This window comes from Phytophthora cinnamomi, assembly GCF_018691715.1.
Source record: "Phytophthora cinnamomi strain GKB4 chromosome Unknown Contig44, whole genome shotgun sequence".
NCBI classification, from domain to species: domain Eukaryota; phylum Oomycota; class Peronosporomycetes; order Peronosporales; family Peronosporaceae; genus Phytophthora; species Phytophthora cinnamomi.
Window position 1 is genome coordinate 686,930 of NW_027150977.1, and position 23,667 is coordinate 710,596.

Genomic DNA, 23,667 nt, shown 5'->3' on the forward strand with positions numbered 1-23,667 from the left:
AATCTAATGCATGCCACCATAGGAGCTGCCCTGGTTGTGTTGAGATTACCCCCTGCGTTTGCTGAGACGCCACGAATCGGGCGGATTGAAGCGGTCATACAGCGGCTCAATCTTCTCGTTGCGCTTGCGCTTCGAGAGCTTCGTAGGATCGCCCTTCTTGAAGAAGGCGGGCGCCAGTTCCACAAGCCACTTCGGTTCGATTGTCATGATGTTGCGCATGTATTCCTTCGTGGTAAGCACAAGCTCATGGTAGAGCACCCATTCCGGGCTCTTGTTAAACAGAGCACTTGACGGGTGAATGTACACGGGTTGACCCTCAACCATGGTGCGATATCCCTCCTGTGGGTCCTTCTTCGCTGTGTTTGCGAAGTACCCTGCCACGATTGCACGCCGGACCTTGTTAAAGTTCTTACCACAGGAAACCACGTCCATTTTGTACCGATCCAGTATGGAAAGCAACTGCTTGCGCACGTCCTGAGCTCGGCGGATGGCGCGCGCCTGGATAAAGTTTTCGTAACACCACGGGTTCGAGAACTTGGAGTTCGCCCAAGCCTCATACACAGCCAGCAACGTCAAGTGATCACCTTCGGGCTGGTGGAACTTGGCCTTCTTTTGGTCAGCTTGCGCCTGCTTTTCCTTTGGTCGGAAGAAGACCGACTCGACTGACAGCATTGCCACGATTGTCAACACTTCTTCAGCACAACCAAGAACCACCGAGGTCAGGAGCACCTTGGCGTTCTTCGGCTCAACTGGAAATTCCGCCATCTTCTTTCCTAATCGTGTTAGCAATCCTTCGTCATCTAACGCACCTAGCGCGTACAGGTTCTCCAAAGCCATAACAAGGGCATCTTGAGGCGGTGGGTCCATGAAGTCGAAACCCATGAGGTCGTTAATACCCATTGCCTTCAATTGTAGCACAACAGAGCCAAGGTTTGCTCGTTGGATCTCGGGAACAGTCGTCGGCAGCATTTCATTCTTGTATGCATTCTCTGTGTATAGTCGATAACATTTACCAGGGCCTGTACGTCCTGCACGTCCAGCACGTTGACGAGCCGATGCCTGGGAGCACGGTACAACCACCAAAGAGTCCATTCCGATCTTCGAGTTGAAGGCATTCTGCTTGCAAAAGCCAGGATCAACCACGTAGTAAATGCCATCAATCGTCAAAGACGCCTCGGCAATATTCGTTGCCACAACACACTTTCGCGAACCCTTTGGTGCGGGCTCGAAGATGCGTGACTGCATTTCTGAGGGAAGGGCACCGTACACGGGAAGGATAATCAGTTCCGGGGCCAAGGCACGCTCTTGCAATGCCTTAATACGCTGATACAGAACTTCGCAGGCTGTATCGATTTCTTCTTGGCCTGTTAGGAACAGTAAAATATCTCCTTCAGGCTCGGATAAGTGGATCTGCATGACACAGAGTAGTGAAGCGTCCAAATAGTCCAATTCTGGTTCCTTCGTGTACAAAATCTCCACGGGGAACGTACGTCCAGGAATTGTGAAAATCGGACAGTCGAAGAAATATCTCGAGAACTTTTCGGCATCCAGCGTCGCAGAGGTCACAATAATCTTCAGATCTTTCCGCTTCCGAACAAGGTCTTTCAACAGACCAAACAACACATCCGTATTGATGGTTCGCTCGTGGGCTTCATCCAGCATTAGAGCACTATACTTTGACAGCGTAGGGTCCGCCAAGTATTCACGCAAGAGCATACCTTCAGTCATGTACTTGATCACAGTCTCCGGACTTGTTACATCCTCGAAACGCATCGAATAACCAACTTCTTGCCCTAGCTCACATCCGAATTCCTCAGCCACACGTTTCGCCACAGATGAAGCAGCCACACGACGTGGTTGCGTGCATCCAATAATGCCGGTGGACGTCAACCCCATTTCAGCCATGTACTGTGTCATCTGAGTTGTTTTGCCGGAACCCGTTTCACCGATAACCACAAGGACTTGGTTATCGGCAATAGCCTTCATCAGCTGACGCTTTAGCTTGAACACAGGGAGGCTCTCCCGCTGCTCCAGGATGGACTTGTTCGACACGATACCATATGAAAGGTTCTTTCCCACGGATTTCTGTTTCCACTCAGGCAGCTCGAACGTCGAGCCCATATTAATGCCGCGTAGTTCCTGAGCAAAATGCCGCTCACCAGCCTCAGGCATCGGATCTTCCCAAGGACGGTTCAGGTCTTTCGGGATGGAATCAATCAGCTGGTTTGCCTGTGTCTGACGCAGTTCACGACGTTCCTTGGCCAGATTAGACTGCGTCATCGCGGCACGTTGCATCGATCCATCCGGGTTCTTCACTATCTTAACGGGTGACATTTCGCGGCTCATTTGAGTTTGACCACGCAAGAAGACCGGTTCGTCTTCATTCAGCTCCACCTCGAAGTCCTCTTCAGTGGCTTCTGTGTTGAGCAATCCGTGCTCTTCGTCAAACGTTGGGTAGTCTTCAACTGAGAGCACACCGGAGTTGATAAGCTGCTGCACTTCCCACCGCTCGGGTGAGGACATCCGTTTAGCAGCACGTTGCGGTTTGCTGTCGTCTTCGTCTAGTTGTTGGGAGCTCTGCATGCCAGGTGCTGATGGGTTAATCCACGAGCGCGAGTCCGAAGATTTGTTCTCCTGACGGGCACGCTCGGCACCACTGCTCGAGCGCTGGGGCATAAGATCTTCACCTGTCTTCTGGTCCACATCTCGCATGGACATCGACAGCTTTGCGCCTGAAATGGAAATCAGCTTCACCTTCACGCGATCTCCGCGCTTGGCGAACTCCTTGACGTTGCTTACACGATTCGCCGACAAGTTGGACACGTGCACGAGTCCTTCCTTCTTCTCCCTCGAAAAGCCCTCCAGCTCCACAAACACGCCAAAGTCCATGACCTTCGACACGCGGCCGTCATAGATGCCATACAGCTCCACCTCCCTCGGTTGCTCGTCCCTTCCTCGCCTGCCGTAGTCATCCCGGTCCCTATCATCACGCCGAGAACGGGACGACCCATAGCGATCATCTCGGTCGCGTCCACGACTGCGATCTCTCTCCCTGTCGCGGCGATCGCGTCTCCTGCCTTCTGATCGCGATCTCGACCTGGAGCGTCTGCTTCTGCGGCCTCGATCGTCCTCGCGGCCGCGACTCCTGTCCCGTCCGTAGCGATCACGCTCTCTGGATCGGTCCCTGGTCCTCGAGTGGCCTTCACTGTCTCTGTCTCGACGTCCAGAGGGTGGAGGGGACGGCTTGGCGTCCCTGCTCTTCTTCCTGCTGTCGGCCTCGTCGTCCTGGACGGAAGCGCCGGCGATGTCCGCGGCCGTGAGCTGCTCGTCGTCGCGGATCTGGTGCTTCCGGCTGCCGCTGCTCTTGCCACCCGATGAAGCGTCCTTGGCCTGCTTCATCTTGCGCGGCGCCATGGTCTGCACGATGCGGTAGAGGTTCTCGGCCAGCGCGGGGGGCAGCGGCAGCTCGTCCTTCTTGATGGACGCCAGGAAGGCGGCGCAGCTGGAGCTGCCGCGCACCAGGTCGATCACGAACTCGGCCAGCGTCTTGTCGCTCATGCCCAGGTGGTTTTCCAGCGCCTGGCACACCTTGGACACGAGGCTCAGCTCCTGCAGCTTCTCCATCGTGGCCTCCAGTAGTATCGGCGTTGCCGAGTGCGCACTCGCAGAGTGATTGTCACCGAGAGGAGGGGTCACTTTGGCGTGGCGCACACTAATCACATGTACCGCTGGTGTGGCGGGGATGGGCTGATGATATCGGCCAACCACAGGCCGCCAAGGCCCAGTCGCGGGCGCGGATTGGCCAGCGGCGGGGTCAACGATTCCAGCGGTGTCCGAAATTCAACTTGCCTTCGTGATCGCGGCGATTCACGCCAAGAGCGCTCCTCCATATTCGGCGCGTGCTCCATACTCACTTCCAGTGTTTCGGCCACTATGGACGCCCAACAGCAGCACCACCAACAGCAGCAATTAGCCATGGCGGGCGCGTACCTGCCCGCGGGCGTCGATCTTCGCGCGATGGCGGCGGTGCAGCCGCTGCCGCCGCCCGTCGACACCAGCATGGGCATGGGCATGGCCCCAATGGGCGCAGCAGACCTGCTCCAGGACGTCAAGCTGGGCCCGGAGCCCGCGTCTCCGGCGCTGTCGTCCGGGTCGTCCAAGGACAAGTGGCAGCAGAAGCGCCACGTGTGCAGCACGCTCGACTGCGGCAAGAGCTTCGACTCCAAGTGGGCGCTCATCCGGTAAGCCAGCGCTGACGTTATAGCTGCTTGGAGACGAATAAACCTGATCTGATGTTTACTACTGGCACCGCAGACACATTCGTGTGCACACGGGCGAGAAGCCATTCCCGTGCACGTATCCGTCCTGCGACAAGTCGTTCGCGGAGAAGTCCGCCATGACGCGGTGTGTAGTGTTAAACGGATCTTGAGAGGGTGTTGATCCTGTTCTGACCTTTTGCTGTGTTGATGAGTGGTTTTATAGACACTTGCAGACGCACTCGCGCGACAAGCCGTACAAGTGCACGTACGCGGATTGCACCAAGAGCTTCAAGGGCAAGGACTACCTGGAATTCCACCTCAAGATCCACGCGGAAGGCAACCCGTACGCCTGCGATCACCCAACGTGCTCCAAGACGTTCTGCAGCCCTAAGAGCCTGAAGAAGCACATTAGGTTGTGGCACAACCCGGGAGGCAAGAGCACCTCCATGGAACAGCAGCTGAGAGAACGCATCATCAAAATGGCTACGCGCAACAAGGAGAAGACGCGCAAGTTCGAGTCGACCATTCGAACTCTCATGGAAGAGAACGAGGCACTCAAGAGGAGGATTCTTGAACTTGAGAGCCATCAGCAACGATTGTAACTTCCGAGTTGTGATCTTCCTTTGTTGGATCTGGTGGGAACCTCGCGTGTGGAGCGACTTGTACGAATGATTTATTGGGACGGAGGAAGCACCAGACATCGATAAAGGAGAACACTATGAGTTTAGTTTGTGCATTTGAATTATGGGGCGAGCAACTAATGCGAAGAACATTCGACAACGCGTAGTTTGAAGAAGCCTTTTACTTCGTACTACTTCTACATGCTTTACAAGTAATCGAACACGGCCCGACTTCGCCGCATTCCCCTCCGAGAGGCTGGTGCATTATGATGAATACGAACACCAAAGATTATAGAAGGAATACTTGTTTGTTCTACACGTGTGAGAGATGAAGGCTTCATTTCGATATTGAATAAACTACCTGGCCGAAGAAACGAAGGAAGAGGGGAAAGACCACTCAAGCTGCAGTTGCAGGAGATATCGAATCGTTCTTCCTTACATGCCTCGCGGCTTAGGTCCGCCGGCCGCCTTTGCCATGATGATCTGGTCAACGCGCAACACCGTGATGGCGGCGTCGGCACCAAGACGAATAGCAGACATCTTAGTCTGAAGGTGGTCCCAGATGCCCTTGTCCAACGCGTCCGGAATTACGTGCGACTCGTGCTCGTTCTGCAACAACACAATTCACACGTCAACAAAAGTCAGCATACCTAGCTTCAATTGCAAATCATTGCCCAGCAAAGTACGTACGTCCACATCCACACCAGCGCTAACGTTGCCCGCCGCGTGGGCAGCGTACAGACTAGAGATCACCTCAGTGGCCATCTGACCCGAGTTCTCAGCCAGAATCCGGGGCACAACCTCAATAGCATCACCGAACTTCTTAATAGCGTACTGGTCAAGGCCAGGCGTGGCTTCGCCGAAGCTCTTGATCTGACGCGACAGTTCAATTTCCGTGGAGCCGGCACCGGACACGAATCGACCATCCCGGCACACAGACTTCACACAGTTCACACCGTCATCGATAGCACGCTCAATGTCGTTCAGCACGTTGTCCGTGCTGGCACGCAGCACGATCGTCGAGATCTTGGCGTCCTCCTGCTCCTGCTCGAAGACAGTGACCTTCTTGCCACCGATCTCCTTAACCGTGACACTGTCGCAGAAACCCATCTCGTCAGGCGTGGGGGCGCCCAGACGCACCAGAGCGTTCGCGTTCACGGCACGGCACAGACGACGGAGCTCCCACTTGGACTGGATCTTCAGAGCCATAAGGTTGTACTTCTCCAGGAAGTGCATGGCCATCTCGCTGATGCTGCCACCCGAGACGACCACTGTGGCGCCCGACTCACTGATCGCGCGAACCGCCTCCTCCAGGTGCTTCTCCTCGCCCTTGTTGTAGTTCATGAGCTCGTCGGCGTCCTTGATGAGCACGGTGCTCTTGGCCTCGGTAGAGGAGATCTCGATGCCACAACCGAACACCGCGACCTTGGCCTTGAGCGCCTTTTTGACGTTACCCTCGGTGTTGCGCTGGATGACCATGCCGCGGATGACCGACGAGTCGTGCAGGCTGCCGCCCATGATCTTGGCCACGCGGATGTTGTCCACGTTGATCGAGGGCTTCTTGGGGGCCGCGGGCATGACGTTAAGGCAGGCCTCGGCCACCAGTTTGGCCAGCAGGTCCTCGTAGCCGTACTGCTTGGAGGCCAGCGACGTCTTGATGGCCTTCTGCAGCTCCTCCTGGTCGCGCGGGTTCTTGACCTGCACACTCTGCAGCTTCTGCAGAATCTCCTGGCACTTGTCGTGCGCCTTCTGGTAGCCCGTGACGATCTCGCTGGCGTGCAGCCCCATGCGCAGGAGGCTGGCGGCCTCCATGAGCAGCTCGCCGGCCAGCGCCACCACGAGGCACGTGCCGTCGCCGAAGTCGTTCTCCTGCATCTTGGCGGCCATGACCACCATGCGCGCGGCCGGGTGGATGACCTCGAGCTCCTTGACGATCGTGGCCGTGTCGCTGGTCACGAAGATGCGCTCCAGGTGGTTGATCACGAGCTTGTTCATGCCGTTCGGGCCCAGCGACGAGCGCGTGATGGCCGCCAGCTGCTTCACGGCGTCGATGTTCTTGGCCACGGCCTCATCCACGCCCTCGAAGTGCTTGTGGCCGTCCTTCAGCAGCGACGACAGGCCGCCGGCCACGTTCAACCCCATCGACTTGGACATGCTTGCTCGCGCTTGGCTCGGTCGCCTATTTGCTTGGTGTAAAAGATTCCCCTCCTTGGCGTGGCGCCACACAAGAGATACCTTTCGGCGATTGGCCGAAATGCAACCCTATTTTCCGCCAATGAACACCCACAAAAGTGCGAGCTCGTTGACCAGCGATACCGTCACCTTGCAGTCGGCGACCAGCAGCTCCAGCCACGACCATGGACGGCTTCTCGCTCAACATCTCGGCGTCCAGCGGCGGCGCGCGCAAGCCCACCAAGAAGAAGAACACCTTCCGCGCCAAGCAGCAGGCCAAGCGCAACAAGGCGAAGGCCGCCAAGGCCGGCAAAGCCCCGCAGAAGCCGCAGACGTCGGGTCAGAGCCACGGCCAGCGGCCGCGCACCGCCAGCAATGGCCACAACCAGCCCAAACCAGCAGTGGCCAAGAAGCAGACGGAGGTGGAACCTGCCAAGGTCAAAGCTGCTGCAGTTAAGCCTGAAGAAAAGGTGGAAGTCGAGTCCGTGAAGCACGAAGAGCCGGCGGAGTCCGAGGGCGAAGAAGAGGTGGAGTATGAGAAGGAGACGCAGCAGGAGAAAAAAGAGGAGAAGGAGGGAGAAAACGCAGAGAGTAGCGATGAAGCTGAGAACGACAAGGCCGTGGAGACGGCGGAGAAGCAGAAGACGTTCGGTACGCGTCGCAACCCGAACAAGGAAGGCTACAGCGTGGAGAAGTTCACTCAGTCGCGCGTCAAGATCGACAACGTGCTGTCCAAGCCGCTGACGTCGTCGTCGAGTGAAAAGATTTTCGCCGCGAACACGTTCGAGTCGATGGACATGGCGGAGAAGCTGGTGAATGTGCTGAAGAAGGATGCAGAGAGCGGAGGCTTCGGCTTTGCGCGACCCACTAATGTGCAGGTGCAAACTATCCCGTCCGTGCTGAAGGGCAGTGATATCCTGGTGAAGAGTGAGACGGGTTCTGGTAAGACGCTGTCGTACTTGCTGCCTATTGTTCAGAAGCTGCAAGCGGTGTCCCCGCGTATTCAACGACAGGATGGTTGTATGGCACTGGTGCTAGCCCCGACGCGCGAGCTGTGTACGCAGATCTTGGAGACTGCTAACAAGCTTATCCAGCCGTTCGTATTCCTTGTACCGGGTGCTATCATCGGTGGTGAGAAGAAGAAAGCGGAGAAGGCACGCCTGCGTAAGGGTATCACTATTTTGATTGCTACCCCTGGACGTCTGGCGGATCACCTGGTGAACACTCAATCGTTCAACTACGCGAGACTGCAGTTCTTGGTGCTGGATGAGGCAGATCGTCTGCTGGACATGGGTTTTGAGAAGCAGATTACACAGATCTTGACCATTCTGGATGGCAAAAAGTCAGCCCAGAAGCGGCAGAACATTTTGGTGTCCGCAACGATCAACAGCGGCGTGCAGCAGCTTGCCAAGATGAGTTTGTCAAACCCGGTACTGATCGATGCAGATGCAGTTACAAGTGGTGGAGAAGCAGCAGCAGAGATCAAGACCACGAGTCAGGAGAAGTTCTCCACTCCGCACCAGCTGATGCAGCACTTCATGCTCGTTCCAGCGAAGGCACGTCTTTGCGCGTTGACTTGCTTCTTGCGCGAGGAACTTCGCCATGCTCCTCGTGATAAGAAGGACGGTAGTCAGGGCAAGTGCAAAATTGTGGTGTTCCTGTCCACTTGTGATGCAGTGGACTTCCATTACGCCCTGTTCCGCAAGTGCGCATGGCCGTCGGGTAAGGGATCTTCGGAGGAAGCAGACAGCAGCGGGGACAATGGTGTGGCGTCACTTTTTGGCAGCCAAGGTCCCGTGTTCCGTCTGCACGGAAACATTCCTCAGCAAGAGCGTGTGACCACGTTTAAAAGCTTTTGCTCGTCGAGTTCAGGTGTACTTCTGTGTACCGATGTGGCTGCCCGTGGTCTTAACTTGCCCACAGTCAAGTGGATTGTCCAGTATGACCCGCCGACGGAGACACGTGACTACGTGCATCGTGTCGGACGTACCGCCCGAAGTGGTAACCAAGGTAGCAGTCTGCTGTTCCTGATGCCATCGGAGTCGGAGTACCTTGACTACCTGAGCAAGCAAGGCCTCAAGCTGAACGCGCTGAGTCTCGAGAAGACCGTCGCTCGTGTTGGCAAGCACGGCGGATTTCTGACCACATCTCGCAAGAAGTTGCTGCACGAGGTTGTGCAGGGAGACCTGCAGTTCCTCTATGAGCAGACGCTTCTAGCCGACAAGGAACTGTTCGAGTTGGCGTGCCAAGCCTTCCACTCGTTCGTGCGTAGTTACGCCACGCACTCCTCGGACACACGACAAATCTTCCACGTTCGTAGTCTGCACTTCGGTCACGTGGCAAAGAGTTTTGCGCTGCGGGAGCCTCCGGCCTCTGCTAAATTGCGTGACACTGGAAGGAATGCGAAGAAGGGTACCCTCCAGAAGCGCAAGGATCGTGATGACAAGCAGCAGGCTGTGGTCGCCAAGAAGCAGAAAAAGATGCGCGACGAGAAGCGCCGGTACGCACAAAACGTGTCCGAGTTCGCCGACTAATAGTAGCTGTCAGCAATACCATCAACATAGAGCACTGCATTTTTGCTTCTTTTTTTCTCGGATGAATTGTGTTTGCATTGGATTGGATAAAGTTATCGTGGATCGGCCGCACTAAGCGCTCTTCCTCTTCTTGGACTTCTGCTGCTTGGTCTTGCCCTTCTTGGCGGGCTCCTGCTTCTGAGCAGGTTGAGCCTTGTTCTTGTTGGCCTTCTTGGTCTTCTTCGGAGCAAATAGCGGCGCAAACACTTCAGCAACATCCGAGTCCTCCGTGACCTCAACAACCTTGCCATCAACAGCAACCGGCAGACGCGGGAAGGCACTGAAACACACAAACAATCATTGCAACGTCAAGTCAGCCACTGGTCTCCACGCATCCACCTCCACAACAGAAACAATAGTGCAGTAAAACTCACCGAAGCAGCGTCTGCAAAGCAAAGGCAGCGCTGAAGCATTGCTGCGCCAACATGACCTGCTCGGGCTTGTGGCCGTTCACCTCCAAAAAGTACTGCACGACCTGGTTGGCGGCAACTGGGTTCTCCAGCTGCAGCTCGATGAAGCGCGCGAACTCGTGCACCACGGCGTCGCGCTCGTGCATCCACTGCACCTTCTGCACCGCAAAGACCCTGTTCTCCATGTCGAAGATGCCGACCACCTGCGGCTCCAAGTAGTCTCCGTCCTGCTCTTCATCGTCCGTGTCTTCTTCGTCCTGCTGCGTCTTCGGTGCCTCGCCAGCGTTTGGCTTGTTGGTGCGCACTAGCGCCAACAGCGTTTGCCGCTGCTCCTCGGTCTTGCACAGCGACAGAATCAGGTCCAGACCATACTCGACGCCCTTGGGCAGCACCTGAGGACGCAACGAAGGCGCCAGCGCCGTCACGAGGCTCTGCAGCTGCTGCACGGCGGCCAGCGGATCACTTGCCATGATGTCTGTCGGTGGTGATGTTCGACAATCAATTGGTTGGCCAGCTTTCATTTTGTGGCGACTCAAATTATAGTCCGACCGAACACAAAATACTAGTATCTTGACAAATGTAAGAAGCACAAAAAATGCTCCCATTGATACATGTACGACACAAATCGATCCAAGGTGCTGTACTGGACCAACATGATGGCAGCGGCGCTGCCCGTGGAGGGCGAGGAGGCTGTGGACGTGCAGCTGATTCGGCGGCGCATGCAGCAAGGCCTACCTCCCCAAGACGTGCAGGAGTATCTGTGGCGTGTCAGGCTCGAAGCGGAGGGGATCCCGGACGTGGTCGTGGCGCCAGACATCGATCCGCGACAGTTCGATGCGCAGCAGACCCGCAACATGCCGACACTGCCGAGTTTCGGACTCGAGGAGACGCATCCCGAGCGGGTTCCTGGCGACAAGTGGAAGAGGGAGTTGCTGGCGGATTTTGCAGAGTTGAGACAGTTAATTGCACGCTGGGAAGCCATCGGGCCGCCCAAGGCGGAGATTGCCACTGCAGGAGGCGTCCCGATCGAGATCTTGCGCACCAAAGTGCCCCGGATGAGTGACGAGGACGGCTGGATCGCCTTCTTCTTCGGCAAACCAGGAGCAGAGACGTCGGCTACACCGCCGCATTTGAGACTGCTGCTGCAGTTCGACCAGGTGCTGACCAGGAGGTTATTGGACTATCATGCCGCGTGGCTTAGTGAGGAGGCGACGCCGCTGTCGAGAGCTCGTGCGGTATGGATCTACGCATTGCTGGCTAGACTGGATAAACCGGTCCACGCTAGTGTGGCAGCAACGATTCGACAAATCCTGCGACGCTGTTGGACGTTGAGGGGCGAGCTGGAGGCCCCGTCCGAGATCCAGCTCAAGTCGCTGAACATTCTTATTGTTATCGCTGGAGACTTCTTCGGTCAGCTGCATGATATGGAGTAGATAACCAACACACTGTGCAATGTACTCATGCAGCCTAGTTATTATTGGAGCCTAGCTTGTTGCGTGTTATTGCTGTTGGTGCGCTCTACACTGTTGTCTTATTACGACGTGTGCCTCCAGTGCATAGTGCATCGTTAATATTTCCAAGTTTCGTAAATTCATGTATTTTGTGCATGATGCTTCTTCAGCTAGCAGTGTCTGTCAGTCCCCACGTTACTCGACACCAACCCCATCAAGCCTTCACAAGGACGCATAAGCCATGAAACTCCCCCCAGTTCACCCTCTCAGTCCTCTCACAATTCGCCTACGTCCTGCTGTCGCGCAACAGTCTGGTGCTTGAGCTGTTCCAGCTCCATCGCTTTGAGTTTGCTCTCCTCCAGTCGAGCGCGCTCTTGTGGCGACAGCTCAGTCTGCATCATAGCAGTGAGACGACGCACACATTGCTCCGCTTCCAGACGCGCCGCATCCACATTGGCGATGGATGCTTCCATGTCTGCCGTCATGGTCATCAACTGGCTGTAGACATACGGGTTCATCGTAAACCGCGGCTCGGCACCCGCTGCCTTCGACTGTTCCGTCGCCCTCCGGAGCGCCACTTGGTCAATGAGTCGCAGACCGCGCTCAGGCGGTTCGCACCACCGTTGCAGGCCCGCTGCAACGCGACTTTCATTTCGGCTTAGACCAACTCGAGAGCAATCCTGTGCTTCCGCTGTGTGCTCGGTGCCTTGAATACCATGGTCGAGATAGAAGTTGAGCTGCTGTAGGTAGGTGGCGTTTTAACTCGGCAAATTTGATAGTGAAGTTAGGCCTGGCCCACGCGCTTCACTCGTCACTACGGGTTTGCCTTAGCATTTATGTTAACCACTCGCGATGGAATCGGCCACCGTCCATGCAAGAGGCCTTTTCTCCGTCACCTTGCATCACTTAGCAAGTGCAAGCGGGTCCTTACTGCCAGGAAAGATAGCTGAAAGTGTTTTTTTTTTCGTTAAAAGTAATGTAAGAGTGTAGACTCGATCCGAGGAAACAGAACAACCGGAGTAAATGCAGTTGCTGTTATAGCTCATGATTCCTCCCTTTCAGGTGGCTCACGGCGTCCAGTTAGAACGCGTCGGCAATATTCATGTCTTGCACCATCGTATCAAGACTCCCCAGCATATTCACGTCCTGCAGAACGCCTTGCACCTCTTCGACTATCTGCATAATGCCGGTCTTCTTCTGCTGAATCCTAGATAACTCGTGAAGGATGTCGTTCTGGCGAAGAGGTCTCGACCACCGAGGAAGCTGGTCGAACTGATGCGCACATGGAGGGGCAGCGCTGCATCATGCTTTCCAGCCAGGCGTCCGTCACCGCGAACACTTTCTCGGACACTACCACCATCTGTGGCCACTCTACAGACCTGAACGCCGCCATCTTTATCAGCAAAGCCTTATCCACCGTCGTCACCAACGTCTTGATGGCCTCCAAGGGGGTCTCCGCCTCTGCCAACACGTTCACCGCGCCCTCCAGTACTTTCAGCTCGGCTATCAGCATCTGCACGGATGAGCATTCGTCTAGCGACAGCGCGCGCGATGCCTGCAACTGCCGTAACACGTGCACCGCCTCCACCAGTGAGTGTGCCATCTCAAACGTGCTATGTAGGTCGGAAATCTCGGATTGGGATTAGACCAAAAGGATTTCCAAGCAACTTCAACTTCACTTTATTCGTCATTACGACCAGTCAAATTGTGAAAAACCTTGACTCAACGTTAACTTTGACCCTCACCACGCAGCCCTCACTTAAGCCTGTATCCAAAGTAATTTGGCTATTAGCATCCCGTGCTGCAGCTTCGCCATGAAATAGCTTTCTTTTTTGTGCGTTTTTCTTCATCTCGTGCTAGGAACCAACAATTTCGTGCATTTCGATGTATCTGACTACTCCGGTTCACCAGCATACTTCGAAGTAGATCAAATACGGGAACAGCTCCACTCATCAGTCAGTTTGGTATCAACTGTTTCTTTTTGTTTACTTGAAACGGAGCAATGGGGTAAAATTACACAGCAAGCTTACAAAGTGCGTTGGCAAAGACACTAATCGCACCATATCCGTAGCATAAACCACCAGAAATCGTGCTGAGGAGGCTTCGAGGCATCGCAGGTGCCTTCGCCGCAGCAATCATAATCACGAGCACCTATCTCTTGACGCTCTGGTTCTCCTCCTTGGCGAACAGGTCGTCGAACTGGCGCGACTGGTTGATCGGGTTGCGCTGGAGGTTCGCCATGCGGAAGCGGAACTGCCGCCACGACGACCCGCGGTCCTCGCGCGGCTCCAACGTGTGGTGCAGCTCGGTGAAGCGCTCCTCCTTGCTCACGTACACGTCGGGGTTCTGGAAGAGGTAGCGCAGCGACATTCCCGTGGCGGCTACGGCAGCGAAGGTGGCGCAGAAGACGACAGGGAAGGTGGCCTTGTCCGTCGTCCAGAGGTTGATGAGCTTGTAGCCCTGGCGCTTGACGACTTGGACCATGGTGGATTGGATGGGTAGGAGTGAGTGGGGTAGGCAAGCCGGTAATAGCTGGTCGCTACTGTATTAGCTGGGTAGCTGGTTGCTGAACTTGGCCTAGGGAGGCTGTAGCGCAGACGGACAGATCAGGCGAAGTGATCGGTCGAGGAGAAGTTGAAGAATGAGGCGAGGCTGCAGTGGCCTACCGCGGTTGCAAGAACGGTGGAAAGCGTTCGTGGCAACGGCAAGCGACCACATTCACCCTGCCTATCCATGGTAGACAGGTGAGCGAGTGCAACTTTGACTTGACTCGCAGCGGACACCGCCAACATAGCTTCTGGCTTTTGCAAAGACACGAGCTGGTCGCTACAGACACGCACTTGAGCGGTACAACCGGTATTTGGGTTCGTGATTTGCCGCACCGAAAAACCCATGCGGAAAAGGAAAAACCCAGATCTCAAAAATGGGTTAGTTAAGAATGGGCACGCGAAAATGCGTACACTGGAGTGGGTTTTGCTAGAGCTTGGCGATCAATCACCCTTACATCATCTCACGCGTGTATCTTGCGCAGACACGGTAGGTGTACGAACGTTGCGATCACCAAACTTTTGGCATGTCTGGCATTCGTCAATAAATTGGCCAACTGTCATCCTCTGTAGAGATGTCAGGAGTAGCGATAGATGAGAGTCATGTCCATTCCTTGTTGACCACTTTTATTTTAGATCTGGGTTTTTCCTTTTCCGCATGGGTTTTTCGGTGCGGCAAATCACGAACCCAAATACCGGTTGTACCGCTCAAGTGCGTGTCTGTAGCGACCAGCTCGTGTCTTTGCAAAAGCCAGAAGCTATGCTGGCGGTGTCCGCTGCGAGTCAAGTCAAAGTTGCACTCGCTCACCTGTCTACCATGGATAGGCAGGGTGAATGTGGTCGCTTGCCGTTGCCACGAACGCTTTCCACCGTTCTTGCAACCGCGGTAGGCCACTGCAGCCTCGCCTCATTCTTCAACTTCTCCTCGACCGATCACTTCGCCTGATCTGTCCGTCTGCGCTACAGCCTCCCTAGGCCAAGTTCAGCAACCAGCTACCCAGCTAATACAGTAGCGACCAGCTATTACCGGCTTGCCCACCCCACTCACTCCTACCCATCCAATCCACCATGGTCCAAGTCGTCAAGCGCCAGGGCTACAAGCTCATCAACCTCTGGACGACGGACAAGGCCACCTTCCCTGTCGTCTTCTGCGCCACCTTCGCTGCCGTAGCCGCCACGGGAATGTCGCTGCGCTACCTCTTCCAGAACCCCGACGTGTACGTGAGCAAGGAGGAGCGCTTCACCGAGCTGCACCACACGTTGGAGCCGCGCGAGGACCGCGGGTCGTCGTGGCGGCAGTTCCGCTTCCGCATGGCGAACCTCCAGCGCAACCCGATCAACCAGTCGCGCCAGTTCGACGACCTGTTCGCCAAGGAGGAGAACCAGAGCGTCAAGAGATAGGTGCTCGTGATTATGATTGCTGCGGCGAAGGCACCTGCGATGCCTCGAAGCCTCCTCAGCACGATTTCTGGTGGTTTATGCTACGGATATGGTGCGATTAGTGTCTTTGCCAACGCACTTTGTAAGCTTGCTGTGTAATTTTACCCCATTGCTCCGTTTCAAGTAAACAAAAAGAAACAGTTGATACCAAACTGACTGATGAGTGGAGCTGTTCCCGTATTTGATCTACTTCGAAGTATGCTGGTGAACCGGAGTAGTCAGATACATCGAAATGCACGAAATTGTTGGTTCCTAGCACGAGATGAAGAAAAACGCACAAAAAAGAAAGCTATTTCATGGCGAAGCTGCAGCACGGGATGCTAATAGCCAAATTACTTTGGATACAGGCTTAAGTGAGGGCTGCGTGGTGAGGGTCAAAGTTAACGTTGAGTCAAGGTTTTTCACAATTTGACTGGTCGTAATGACGAATAAAGTGAAGTTGAAGTTGAAGTTCCTTTTGGTACGTGGATATTTTAATATTAAAATGGGACGATGCAAGATATGAATATCGCCGACGCGTTCTAGTGAGTGAGTCGACCAAATTGGTTTGAAAGGAGCTGAAGAATTGAGCTGTGAGATTATTAAGCTAGTTTATTACCTGAGATGATTTAATGCAGACAGAAAATGCGTCCTACACCAGAATAACGGTCCTGCAAAATTGTGGAATGTGTCCTGCATAATTACAGAACGACCAGTTTAAATCTCACGAGTTGCCGTAAAACTGCACTCGGTAAAATCGAGTTATTTGAGGTTACGGTTACGGTAATATCGTGGGTTACACATATGCACTATGTGGTTACACTGTTAAGACCTGTGTTTCGTATTACATACAGTAGGCAAAACAAACTTGATCCTGTCCAGTCAACCAGGATATAAGTGGAGGCTCTGCGGTCGAGCCTCACCCCACCATTCATCCGTATTTTGATAGTAACTGTAGAGCTACCGTCAGTTTCAAAATTTTATCAAAGACAAATTATAAGATGCACTTCAACGGGTACAAATACGGTGTCAACACGACTCGAGGAAATACCACGTATTACCAGTGCTCAACCTACCGATCTAATGGATGCAAAGGCAAGCTTAACGTCAAGGTGCTGGACGGTGGCGACACCGAGGTTAAAGATACTGGTGAACACACCTGCAAGTCGCAACCTGGTCCCACCGTCCAGGACTGTGGCGAAGAGATGCGCCAACTGCTCGACACTGAGGCCGTAAACTCCTCGGCTGTCATCCCGTCAAGATTATGGGAGAAGGTCTGCCGCCAGCTCGTGGTCAATACCCCAATCAAGCTATGAAACCCATGATGCACGAAAAGGCCATCAATTTCATTAACTCCGTGCGAAAGCAAGCCACCGGGGGTGATGTGTATCGTCAAATCGAGGCCTTTCCGACGGTGTGCATGTCAGAATCAGACGAGCGTTCGTTCGTCCATTTTAACGTGTTTTACGACAACACGGGCGATCGTCAGCGCATCATCGGAATGTTTGATCCGGTTACTTATGTACCCCGGTGCCTCTATATTCATAGACGGCACGTTCAGCATAACCCCCCAACCGTGCCGGTCAAGCAAACGTTGATCGTAATGGTGTATGACCATAGCTACAACGTCTACATCCCAGTGATGTACATGCTAGTGGAGGCCAAGACGAGTGGACCTACAGGCACGCCTTTCACTGGGTGCAAGTACTGGGCAAGATGCAGATGACACCCGGGAGCATCACGAGTGACTTCAAGGCTACACTCATCAAGGGTCTCCGCGATCAATTTCCCGGCACGTCGCTGATTGACTGCTTGTTCCATTGGAAGCAAGCGATTCGCCGAAAGTTGGACGACCCCCGATTTCCAACCAATAAAATCGACGAGGCGATGGCTCCAGGTGTACTCGACATTTTGACGGTTACATCAATTGATGGGATCCGATGCAAGGGGATTCCGTACGTGATGTCCATCGTGAATACGAAGGGCATAACTCACATTTGGGACGGTTTCTGGGACTACTTTGTGCGGACATGGATGACGATGTTCCCCCCATGCTATGGAATGTCAACACGTACATCCAGAATGAAGTGGAAATGCAAAACCGCACAAACAACTCCATCGAAAGCTACAATCGGCGTGCTAAGCACGCGTTCGGCTCCCACCCGACCCCCCTCGTGTTTGTCGAGAGGGCCAAAGTGGAAGCCAGTCGCTTCCTCGAACTACTGGACGACATCTTGATGCGCTGCCCCACCTCACGCCGATCCAGTTACTCTGTCGATGCCACCCGCATACATTGCGTTCAGGACGCCGAAGTGCAGAAAGGCAAAAAGTAGGGCGTTAATCACGCTGTTCGGGTAGCTAGGACTAATAGGCTACACTCTCCACTGTATGGAATATATTTATTTTTTCTGTCAGATCTGTGACATCCCAGCATAATTAACGTGCATTACGTCGTGCGTTACAACAGATTTAATGTGTCCTGCAAGCTGTCACAAATGCAGTAATATGACCTACGAATTGGCCTGTGTTTGCAGGCCAATTCTGTCTGATTTAGGACGGATTTTCTGTCTGCATTCATTTCTCCCTATTACCTGAAAGAGGTTCAGTATAATTCCAAACTCTACCGGCCTTTTTTAATATTTGGTTCATGTGGATGAAGTAGAACTGGTTCAACTTGGAAGTTGAAGGTATAACATGAAAGCGTGCACGCGCGCGTGGCTTCAGCGAAAACTCGCGGGGCTTGCACTCACCGCCTTGAAGGCGGTCTTCGCCCTGCGAGGTGCCAGGTGCAGGCTGCAGGAGCGGCTGCTGCGGGTTGATATGAGTGTGCGTCGCAGACGGCCAGAGCCTGGCGCACGCTTGCCGGCGGCTTCGCTGAAGGCTGCGTGGATGGTTATTTCGAGTGGCGGGCTTGACCTCATGGCTGCCTTTGCCTCAGCCCATTTTGACGGTCTGCTCGACTGCGTTGCCGACCCCCCGAAATAAACGCTGCCTGCTCACGACAGTGCCTTGAAAGACGGAGGCTGCGCCATGCGAGGCTCGCTCCGTCTTGACGTCCATGGGCTGGGCGTTGGGATTGCAGCCTTGATGGGACGGCGAGCGTATTACGGCGTAATTTACGCCCCCTGCTTCTTCGGATCCCGGGATACTGTAAGTGGAGCCGTTTTCGATGCCCAAAATGGCTCTGCGCGCGATGGCCGAGCGCCAGCCATTCCTGGCAGCACTCAACCAACCTGCAAACCCCAAGAGGCAGATCGGGCGGCCGGCCCGTCCGCCAGCGATGAATGCTCCAGGCCCGTATGGGTCTTGCTGGCATGTTACTGCTCTTCCGCGGTCGCCCAGGACTCCGTGACGTGACGGACTGCTGCGCTTCCAGCTGGGTCGCGCTCGTGGCCACGGACGCGGACCAAATAATTTGCATCTGCATCTGGTGGGGCATGTAAGCATCTCGGTCGACGCATCGGCCGCGATTGATACCTGTATTACATGTCTTCAAGCGCGCTGCATTACCCCCGCGCACTGATCCACTATAGTATTCGACGAATACTATTCGTTGAAGGCGGGCCGACCGTGTACTGGTCAACACCTCGCCGACGGCGGGGATTAACGATCGCTGGTGGCGCCAGCACCAAGGTGACGTAAGTAACTACAGATTCGTTGTTGAGCCAGTCGCCGACGCTTCAAGCTTGCTGTACTGGCCCGACGCGCCTCAGCACTCGAGCACCGCAGTTTCGCTCGCCGACTGGGATCAGCCTTGCTGTAGTGCCCAGCTCAACCTGCAGCTCGACCGTTTGCTGTGCGCATGGGCATGATCTGCCGTGGTTGTGTTTTCCCGGGAGCCACAGCGCCCTCGGAGCCCGTCGCGGCCGATGTGCTGCTACGAAATCCACGCACGCAGTCTGGCCTCTTCACGGCTCGACTCGGCGCAAGTTGGCCAGCATCTGACAGGTGAGCACCCCGATAGCCGTCAGCGCCTTCGGGCTGAGCCCGAATCGGATACAGTATTCGTGCGCGTCCTCATCCCGTCATCTGCGCCCTACCTTTCCGTGAATGGATACGATGCCATGGACTTTAGCAGCACTTCACGACTGCTGACATTTTAGGGCAGCGCTATCGGTTCTAAATGTTAGCATTTAGAATGCTTCGATACGCAGATCGAAGGAGTCGCTACGCTACAACTTTAGAAACGTGAAGTTTTGTGGATGGAGGTTTTACCCAAGAGTTGCGGGCGTGTATCAAATAACAGCTGGAGGATTTCATCACTGTGATACCAGTTGGGATAGGATTGGTACAGGTCAGTGCAGAGCGGACATGTAGCCTTTCAGCTGCATCAAGTCAGCCTTGTACAACTTAGTCGTGAATAAGAAACGTTATTGTTAAGCAAAGATTCCTCTCCAAGGGCGTAGGCGTACAGCTTTCTCCCAGACTGTTTGCTGTATAAGGTATTAAACAAAACAAGGTTTCCTTCGTGGGCCAAGGCATCCGTTGAAAATTTACAAACATCTTGTAGGCAGTGCTTTTCTTGTTCTTCGACAGAGATGCTTATGCTAATCCCAGAACGATTTTATTAGTGAAGCTTTATCATGACAAAGCATGCCAAGATATTATACTCGGTCGTAAAATGCTATCAACATAGTCTTATACGTAGTGCAGCACATACTGTATATCTCTCTGCAAAATAAACAAAGTCACAGTCAAGCCAACCCATGCCTTCCAAACACGGCTCGCGGCCACGTTACACTCGAAAAAGGAGCACTGCTGCTTCGATCTGCGTATCGAAGCATTCTAAATGCTAACATTTAGAACCGATAGCGCTGCCCTAAAATGTCAGCAGTCGTGAAGTGCTGCTAAAGTCCATGGCATCGTATCCATTCACGGAAAGGTAGGGCGCAGATGACGGGATGAGGACGCGCACGAATACTGTATCCGATTCGGGCTCAGCCCGAAGGCGCTGACGGCTATCGGGGTGCTCACCTGTCAGATGCTGGCCAACTTGCGCCGAGTCGAGCCGTGAAGAGGCCAGACTGCGTGCGTGGATTTCGTAGCAGCACATCGGCCGCGACGGGCTCCGAGGGCGCTGTGGCTCCCGGGAAAACACAACCACGGCAGATCATGCCCATGCGCACAGCAAACGGTCGAGCTGCAGGTTGAGCTGGGCACTACAGCAAGGCTGATCCCAGTCGGCGAGCGAAACTGCGGTGCTCGAGTGCTGAGGCGCGTCGGGCCAGTACAGCAAGCTTGAAGCGTCGGCGACTGGCTCAACAACGAATCTGTAGTTACTTACGTCACCTTGGTGCTGGCGCCACCGGCGATCGTTAATCCCCGCCGTCGGCGAGGTGTTGACCAGTACACGGTCGGCCCGCCTTCAACGAATAGTATTCGTCGAATACTATAGTGGATCAGTGCGCGGGGGTAATGCAGCGCGCTTGAAGACATGTAATACAGGTATCAATCGCGGCCGATGCGTCGACCGAGATGCTTACATGCCCCACCAGATGCAGATGCAAATTATTTGGTCCGCGTCCGTGGCCACGAGCGCGACCCAGCTGGAAGCGCAGCAGTCCGTCACGTCACGGAGTCCTGGGCGACCGCGGAAGAGCAGTAACATGCCAGCAAGACCCATACGGGCCTGGAGCATTCATCGCTGGCGGACGGGCCGGCCGCCCGATCTGCCTCTTGGGGTTTGCAGGTTGGTTGAGTGCTGCCAGGAATGGCTGGCGCTCGGCCATCGCGCGCAGAGCCATTTTGGGCATCGAAAACGGCTCCACTTACAGTATCCCGGGATCCGAAGAAGCAGGGGGCGTAAATTACGCCGTAATACGCTCGCCGTCCCATCAAGGCTGCAATCCCAACGCCCAGCCCATGGACGTCAAGACGGAGCGAGCCTCGCATGGCGCAGCCTCCGTCTTTCAAGGCACTGTCGTGAGCAGGCAGCGTTTATTTCGGGGGCTCGGCAACGCAGTCGAGCAGACCGTCAAAATGGGCTGAGGCAAAGGCAGCCATGAGGTCAAGCCCGCCACTCGAAATAACCATCCGCGCAGCCTTCAGCGAAGCCGCCAGCAAGCGTGCGCCAGGCTCTGGCCGTCTGCGACGCACGCTCATATCAACCCGCAGCAGCCGCTCCTGCAGCCTGCACCTGGCACCTCGCAGGCCCTGCGGCAGGGCGAAGGCCGCCTTCAAGGCGGTGAGTGCAAGCCCCGCGAAATTTCGCTGAAGCCACGCGCGCGTGCACGCGGCGGGCGACCCTGCTGTTAATGACAGCAAAGTCGGCAGCATTGTCGCCCACAGCCCACGCCGCATTTGCATCGCCGGGCTGCACCAGCACAACATGGAGCCCTACTGGCCAGCCAGCCGCCCGCCACTTGTTGCCCTGAAGTTGCCTCTGGTTGAGCTTATGACACGGCGCCGTTTCTCTCCTGCACGGAACGTGCCGCGGGAGCGGCTGGCGCATCTGCTCGACACTCACCTTCGCACAGAGAACGGCCACCCTCTATCCCTCTTACTGCGATGGCCATTGTCTACAAGTATTATGCCATTTGAATACTGCTGCTGTTTAAAGCGCACCGCAAACGCGATATCCGATGTCTACCCTGACATCGCATATCGCAGGCGCTCGAACTGACTCCTCGTCGCCTTCCGCGAAGCGTGCAGCGCCGCACTCGAGCATTAGCGCCTCAGACCGCAAGCTGCCGCGCGCCTTCCAGCCCCCCCAGGCAACCTCGAGCGCAAGGCAAGCAAGGCCCGCTGGCCACCTGCACCCGGGCCAAAAAAGATCGACGGTCGCCTCGCCATCGCAGGAAACGCCGCCGCTTCTCATTGTAGAACTCGCCGCGCTGCCCCGCAAGCCAGCAGCAGCGTCAAACAAACCTCAGCAACAGCAGCGAACTAGCCGCCAGCGCTCTCCCGCCTGGCGTTTCCGCCTCCACCATTACAGCACACGACGACCGCCGCACGATGGGCAAGTGGACTCTGCAGCGAAGGCGCTCGCAGAGCGAGCTGCCGCGCCTGCACGAGCTCGAGCGCGCCGTGCAGGCCGAGATCTCGGACGTGCGCGGCCGCGAGGAGCTGTTTCTGCGCTCGACGTCGGAGCTCACGGCGCTCATGAAGAAGCTTGGTCGCTCGCAGGGCCGCGCCTACTTCCGCTACGTGCTGCGCGACGTCTTCGGCGAGAAGTCCCGGCTGTACGAGGCGCGTGGCACGCCCGCGCCCAAGCAGGTGTGCGCGTACGCCAAGAGCGTCATTCAGCGGCTGGCCAAGGCCATCCACTTCGCGCCGCTCGTGCTGCGCGCCGGTTGTCACTACATGCTCACGGAGTTCCGCAAGGCCTTCCCGGAGTGCAAGCACGACGCCCGCATCGTCGTGGGCAGCCTGCTCTTCCTGCGGATACTGTGCCCGGCGCTCATCAAGCCCGAGATGTTCGACTTTCCGGCACACACAGCGCAGTCGCTGCCCATGGGCGTGCAGATCGCCAAGATCCTGCAGCACACGCTCAGCGGCACGCCCGTGGGAGACAGCGACTCCGCGTTCACCGACAGCAACGACTTCATTTATGCCTTCCAACCGTACGTGGCCAACTTCCTCGTGCGCTTCCCCCAGATCCGGTCTGCGTTCGGAAATGAAGAACCGCAGCAGCAGCTACCCGACGTGCGCGCCACGCCGGCCTCCTGGGACTGCAGCAACGTGGCGCCGATCACGCCCACCACCCCCACCGGAGCCAGCAACTGGCAGCCGTCGCCCCGCGCCGAGTCCTGGGACGCCCACCGCCCCGTGGGCAAGATGCGCGGGCTCTCAATGAGCTCCAATGACGCCATCAAGAACAAGAAGAAGTTCTCGCTGCGCTTCTGGTCGCGGGGCCCCGCCGGCGTCAGCCAGCGGCCCACGCCCTCGCCCTAAAGCGCAGGCACTCTCAGTCAGGATAGGAACACACCATTATTTAATCCACCCTCGGGGCCAACGTCGCCACCTCTAGCCATTGCCTTGCCTTGCCTTGCATCCTTCCTAAGATCCGAGGAAGCGCTGGCGCCACTAACGCCAAGCGACGTCATCGACCGGACATGATTCACGGGATCCCGATCAACATGCGCCGAACCTTCCGGCGCCTGCGGGACCTTATACACCAGTCATCTCTTTTCATACCGGATCTCAACCGGAATAAGACCTGCAAAATCTAATACTGGAACGGACCGCTTGGGCCTGAGCCTCGCGCAGTGCTTGCTG

The 23,667-nt window shown here is 55.6% G+C and overlaps 11 protein-coding genes across 11 annotated transcripts; 5 read left to right on the forward strand and 6 right to left on the reverse strand.

Moving 5' to 3' along the window:
• Window positions 1-45: 45 nt before the first annotated feature.
• IUM83_13751 (ATP-dependent helicase HrpA) lies at window positions 46-3,624 on the reverse strand (the record flags this gene model as incomplete). Its single annotated transcript, XM_067938449.1, has 2 exons — window positions 46-2,935; window positions 3,008-3,624. 2 exons carry the CDS (start codon window positions 3,622-3,624, stop codon window positions 46-48), a joined length of 3,507 nt encoding a protein of 1,168 aa, XP_067790807.1.
• A 309-nt stretch (window positions 3,625-3,933) lies between these two features.
• IUM83_13752 (c2h2 finger domain) lies at window positions 3,934-4,861 on the forward strand (the record flags this gene model as incomplete). The annotated part of the gene is made up of 3 exons (XM_067938450.1): window positions 3,934-4,241; window positions 4,315-4,404; window positions 4,483-4,861. The coding sequence occupies 3 exons, from the start codon at window positions 3,934-3,936 to the stop codon at window positions 4,859-4,861; spliced, it is 777 nt and encodes a 258-aa protein (XP_067790686.1).
• A 453-nt stretch (window positions 4,862-5,314) lies between these two features.
• IUM83_13753 (T-complex protein 1, theta subunit) lies at window positions 5,315-7,033 on the reverse strand (the record flags this gene model as incomplete). The annotated part of the gene is made up of 2 exons (XM_067938451.1): window positions 5,315-5,488; window positions 5,570-7,033. The coding sequence occupies 2 exons, from the start codon at window positions 7,031-7,033 to the stop codon at window positions 5,315-5,317; spliced, it is 1,638 nt and encodes a 545-aa protein (XP_067790805.1).
• A 203-nt stretch (window positions 7,034-7,236) lies between these two features.
• IUM83_13754 (DEAD/DEAH box RNA helicase) lies at window positions 7,237-9,585 on the forward strand (the record flags this gene model as incomplete). Its single annotated transcript, XM_067938452.1, has 1 exon — window positions 7,237-9,585. The coding sequence occupies one exon, from the start codon at window positions 7,237-7,239 to the stop codon at window positions 9,583-9,585; it is 2,349 nt and encodes a 782-aa protein (XP_067790803.1).
• A 111-nt stretch (window positions 9,586-9,696) lies between these two features.
• On the reverse strand, window positions 9,697-10,504 carry IUM83_13755 (RING-box protein 1; the record flags this gene model as incomplete). The annotated part of the gene is made up of 2 exons (XM_067938453.1): window positions 9,697-9,904; window positions 9,999-10,504. 2 exons carry the CDS (start codon window positions 10,502-10,504, stop codon window positions 9,697-9,699), a joined length of 714 nt encoding a protein of 237 aa, XP_067790804.1.
• Window positions 10,505-10,645: 141 nt separating this feature from the next.
• Window positions 10,646-11,467, forward strand: IUM83_13756 (Gem-associated protein 2; the record flags this gene model as incomplete). The annotated part of the gene is made up of 1 exon (XM_067938454.1): window positions 10,646-11,467. The coding sequence occupies one exon, from the start codon at window positions 10,646-10,648 to the stop codon at window positions 11,465-11,467; it is 822 nt and encodes a 273-aa protein (XP_067790801.1).
• Window positions 11,468-11,760: 293 nt separating this feature from the next.
• On the reverse strand, window positions 11,761-12,003 carry IUM83_13757 (uncharacterized protein; the record flags this gene model as incomplete). The annotated part of the gene is made up of 1 exon (XM_067938455.1): window positions 11,761-12,003. The coding sequence occupies one exon, from the start codon at window positions 12,001-12,003 to the stop codon at window positions 11,761-11,763; it is 243 nt and encodes an 80-aa protein (XP_067790802.1).
• Window positions 12,004-12,565: 562 nt separating this feature from the next.
• IUM83_13758 (uncharacterized protein) lies at window positions 12,566-13,088 on the reverse strand (the record flags this gene model as incomplete). The annotated part of the gene is made up of 2 exons (XM_067938456.1): window positions 12,566-12,692; window positions 12,769-13,088. The coding sequence occupies 2 exons, from the start codon at window positions 13,086-13,088 to the stop codon at window positions 12,566-12,568; spliced, it is 447 nt and encodes a 148-aa protein (XP_067790684.1).
• A 548-nt stretch (window positions 13,089-13,636) lies between these two features.
• IUM83_13759 (Histone-lysine N-methyltransferase EZH2) lies at window positions 13,637-13,969 on the reverse strand (the record flags this gene model as incomplete). The annotated part of the gene is made up of 1 exon (XM_067938457.1): window positions 13,637-13,969. One exon carries the CDS (start codon window positions 13,967-13,969, stop codon window positions 13,637-13,639), a length of 333 nt encoding a protein of 110 aa, XP_067790685.1.
• A 1,130-nt stretch (window positions 13,970-15,099) lies between these two features.
• Window positions 15,100-15,432, forward strand: IUM83_13760 (Histone-lysine N-methyltransferase EZH2; the record flags this gene model as incomplete). The annotated part of the gene is made up of 1 exon (XM_067938458.1): window positions 15,100-15,432. One exon carries the CDS (start codon window positions 15,100-15,102, stop codon window positions 15,430-15,432), a length of 333 nt encoding a protein of 110 aa, XP_067790717.1.
• A 6,972-nt stretch (window positions 15,433-22,404) lies between these two features.
• Window positions 22,405-23,343, forward strand: IUM83_13761 (ira2 protein; the record flags this gene model as incomplete). The annotated part of the gene is made up of 1 exon (XM_067938459.1): window positions 22,405-23,343. One exon carries the CDS (start codon window positions 22,405-22,407, stop codon window positions 23,341-23,343), a length of 939 nt encoding a protein of 312 aa, XP_067790693.1.
• Window positions 23,344-23,667: the final 324 nt, after the last annotated feature.